The sequence below is a fragment of the Kryptolebias marmoratus genome, linkage group LG9 (genome assembly GCF_001649575.2).
Source record: "Kryptolebias marmoratus isolate JLee-2015 linkage group LG9, ASM164957v2, whole genome shotgun sequence".
NCBI lineage: Eukaryota > Metazoa > Chordata > Actinopteri > Cyprinodontiformes > Rivulidae > Kryptolebias > Kryptolebias marmoratus.
This window is the reverse complement of record NC_051438.1, coordinates 30,170,216-30,173,732: the sequence shown is the minus strand read 5'-3', so window position 1 is coordinate 30,173,732 and position 3,517 is coordinate 30,170,216. Positions and strand designations below refer to the sequence as shown.

At 52.5% G+C, this 3,517-nt stretch overlaps 1 protein-coding gene across 1 annotated transcript in view; it reads right to left on the bottom strand.

Moving 5' to 3' along the window:
- The window catches only part of ltc4s (leukotriene C4 synthase), a 3,797-nt gene extending 2,702 nt beyond the window's left edge, over window positions 1–1,095 (bottom strand). The window contains exons 1-2 of the mRNA XM_017441684.3: window positions 890–1,095; window positions 633–732 (exon numbers count right to left, since the gene is read on the bottom strand). Of these exons, the coding sequence (XP_017297173.2) occupies window positions 633–732; window positions 890–1,073 (284 nt within the window). The 5' untranslated portion in view covers window positions 1,074–1,095. The remainder of the gene's footprint in view (window positions 1–632; window positions 733–889) is intronic.
- Between the last annotated feature and the right edge of the window lie 2,422 nt (window positions 1,096–3,517).

The following is a 3,517-nucleotide window of genomic DNA, read 5'->3' as shown; positions in this document are numbered from 1 at the left end:
AGTCAGGCCTGCAGGTGGCGCCGTGAGCCCGCAGAGACCCGTCAGGCCTGCAGGTGGCGCCTTGACCCCGCAGAGACCCGTCAGACCTGCAGGTGGCGCCGTGAGCCCGCAGAGACCCGTCAGGCCTGCAGGTGGCGCCGTGAGCCCGCAGAGACCCGTCAGGCCTGCAGGTGGCGCCTTGACCCCGCAGAGACCCGTCAGACCTGCAGGTGGCGCCGTGAGCCCGCAGAGACCCGTCAGGCCTGCAGGTGGCGCCGTGACCCCGCAGAGACCCGTCAGAGACCCGTCAGGCCTGCAGGTGGCGCCGTGACCCCCCAGAGACGAGTCAGGCCTGCAGGTGGCGCCGTGACCCCGCAGAGACCCGTCAGACCTGCAGGTGGCGCCGTAACGCTGCCAGGAAACAGCAGGAACGGGAGAAGCTGGGTGGAACCACATGGTTCCAGCTGCACACCCAGGAGAACTGAATCCTTCTAATGGACTGGAGACAAAGTCCCGCTGACTGGGAGAAGTGTCCGTCCAAATGAGGACATAATGGACACGTTCAGGCTGGCGTCCAGAGGAGGAGGGGTTAAAATCTCAGACTGGAAAGCCAAATGTTTGAATCAGAAAAAGATGTAAAAGCAGAAACTGACTGAGCTCTGAAGATCCGCTCGAACTCGGGCGGCCCGTTGGTGCTGGGCGGGGACACCGAGTACTTCCTCCTGGCGTAGATGACCTGCAGGGAGAAATACGCTGCGGACACACAGGAACGTTTGTTTCAGTCCACCTCACAGCCACACCTGCTCTGCTTCATCTAAACGCAGTGAAACAGGAAAGTTCACGGCGCGGCGGAAAAACATGCAAATGATTAAAAACCCGAATGAACGCTCCCAGCATGCACCGCTCCTACCTTGTTCCAGGACGGCCAGCACCGTGACGGCGCCGAGCCCGACCACCGCCTCCTCCATCTGTGCAGAGCCACAGGTGAGACGGACTGAGCGAGCCAGGAAGCTGGGCCAGGGAACACCTGCAGGGGGCGGAGCCTGCAGACACCTGCTGCTCAGAGGAACACGTGGGGCGAGTCCCAGAACCATGATCCAGGCCCAGAACCGGGACAGAACCGGGCTTTTGGACCTGCTGCTGGCAGCAGTCTGGACACTCCTCTCTGGTCCGTTCTTCCAACAAAGTTCTGTAGTCCTGATCCGTCTGATCCTGGTTCCCTCTGTGTGACGGTCCGACCCAGATGGAGCTGCCTCCGGACCGGGTCAGCATCAGGTTCTGCTCTGCTCAGTAAAGTCTGGACCTGCCTGATCTGCTGGGGAAGATTCTCAGAACTTGAGGAGCTCTAAAACTGCAGTGGACCCTCAGGAGGGAGGGCAGGGAGGGGGATCTGCCTGTCAGTTACTTCCTGAAGGGGCGGAGCCTGGCAGGTGGACAGGAAACAGAATCAGTTCCTCTGTTTTTAGAAGTTTTCTTCATGAGTTTCTGAAGTAATCTTTGGTTTTTTTAAATCAAAAATATTAATTTATTTCCTTTTCTCCTCAGTTTTGATTCAACCTACTGATAACTGTTTAAAATCCTGAATGATAAAATCTGACCTACAGACAGCAACGTTAGCACTAGCCTCAGTTAGCCGGCCCCAGTGCATTATGGTCCGTCTCCACAGGAACACCTGGAGTTGTCCTGAACCACCCGACCCGTTTCCTGGAAACATCATTGCATCAAAATGGCCGACTCGTGGCGTGGAACTGAGTGAATGAGTGAGGAATCCTGGTAAAAAGGCGGAATCTCCATGGCGACCAGAGATGAGCCGCTAACAGGGAGGTTCCTGTGAAGTCCAACCTTAAAGACTTTAGAAAGTCAAAGAAATCAGAAGACAGACGAGCGATTTGTTTCTAGAAGAACTATATTTACATAATACTCTTGTTTTACAGAGAACATATCAAAAGTATAAAATACTTACAAAAATCCGCTGCAATATATAAAAATAACTTCTATCTTCTGCAGATCATTAGGAAAGGTTTACATAACAAAAATATATTTATAGACATTTACAAAGAGCCCGTTCACAACAGTTGGACCCAGAGCAGCCGGCAGGAGGAGCAGAAAACATGAAGGCAGAACCAAGGGTTCCTCTGCAGGAACCAGGAAGTCCTGAACTGAAACGATCCTGAGCTCAGCTGTGAAAGACTCAGATACTGTGGTAGTAGCTGAGAGTACTCTGAGGAGCATCCAGAGCCCCACAGCCTCAGCTGAGCTCGGCACAGATGAATAAAAATGGCCCCTGGCCTTGTTTGAATAAACACAACCAGCTATTGTTGAAGACGCTAAAATGTTTCTCGTTTCCATAAATTTGCCTACAGTATGAAAATCACGCAGAGACAGAACCGCGACGCCTCGATGACGACGTGAACGTTTGTTTCAAGGCTTCATGTTTTCTGTTTCACCTACGGAGACAGGAGGCGATCCTGCTGCCGGCCTGCGGGGGGCGCTGCGGGGCGAGTACAGTGGTTCAGTAGTAGTCTTAAACGCCGCGGCGCCTTGACGGATTATTCTCACACGTCCCGTTTTCACTCCTGCTGCAAAACAACTGAAAGAGTTCAGATTTTCATGCTGACAGAAACACGCGAGGAGCCCTTTGTCCTGTTTCTGGTCAAATAAACGACAGGATCTTATCACATGCTGTACTGGCAAACAGAACTCCTTCAGATTCTGATCTTCTGACCCGTTAAAGACCCGTCGGGCTCAGACAGTTGTGGTAACTCGGAGAGGGAGAACTATAAAAACACCTGGAAACGACCCGAGCCACAAAGATCCACTTCACAACCTGATCCGTCTTCACCTGCTTCAGGACAGATTTATGAGTTTAAATCTTAGTTAACAGGTTCGCCAACTAACTTATTTTAAATAAACATTTTTATCCTGTTCTGACCACAAACAGCTTCTTATTTAAAAGAATCTTTTGTATTTTAGCTGCAGTTTTCTTTTGTTTGTTTACCAACAACCAGACTCGAGAAGATAAACTGAACAAAAACTAAACTTTGGTAAATATTCAGCTGGGTCAGGTGACCTTTGACCCTTAGTCGTCTGTAAGTTTTGGGTTTCAGTCGTTTAAATTAATCTGATTTATGGACCATAAATGTCAGGATTCTTTCTTTTTAAATGTCCGATCATAAACAGGAAACAAGATTTTAAAGTTTTTGTGCAAACTTTCCCTCGTCTTCAGCAGCTTTCAGTTGCGTTCCATCAGGAACGTCGTTCCATCAGGAGCGTCGTTCCACGCGCCGCTCGCTGTCCAGAGACGTGTCGGCCGCCGCGGGGGGTTTCACCAGAGTCCTCCTGGGGTCCTCCCGGAGTCCTCCGGGGGTCCTCCGGGGGTCCTCCCGGGGTCCTCCTGTGGTCCTCCCGGAGTCCTCCTGGGGTCCTCCCGGAGTCCTCCGGGGGTCCTCCAGGGGTCCTCCCGGAGTCCTCCGGGGGTCCTCCAGGGGTCCTCCGAGGGTCCTCCCGGAGTCCTCCTGGGGTCCTCCCGGAGTCCTCC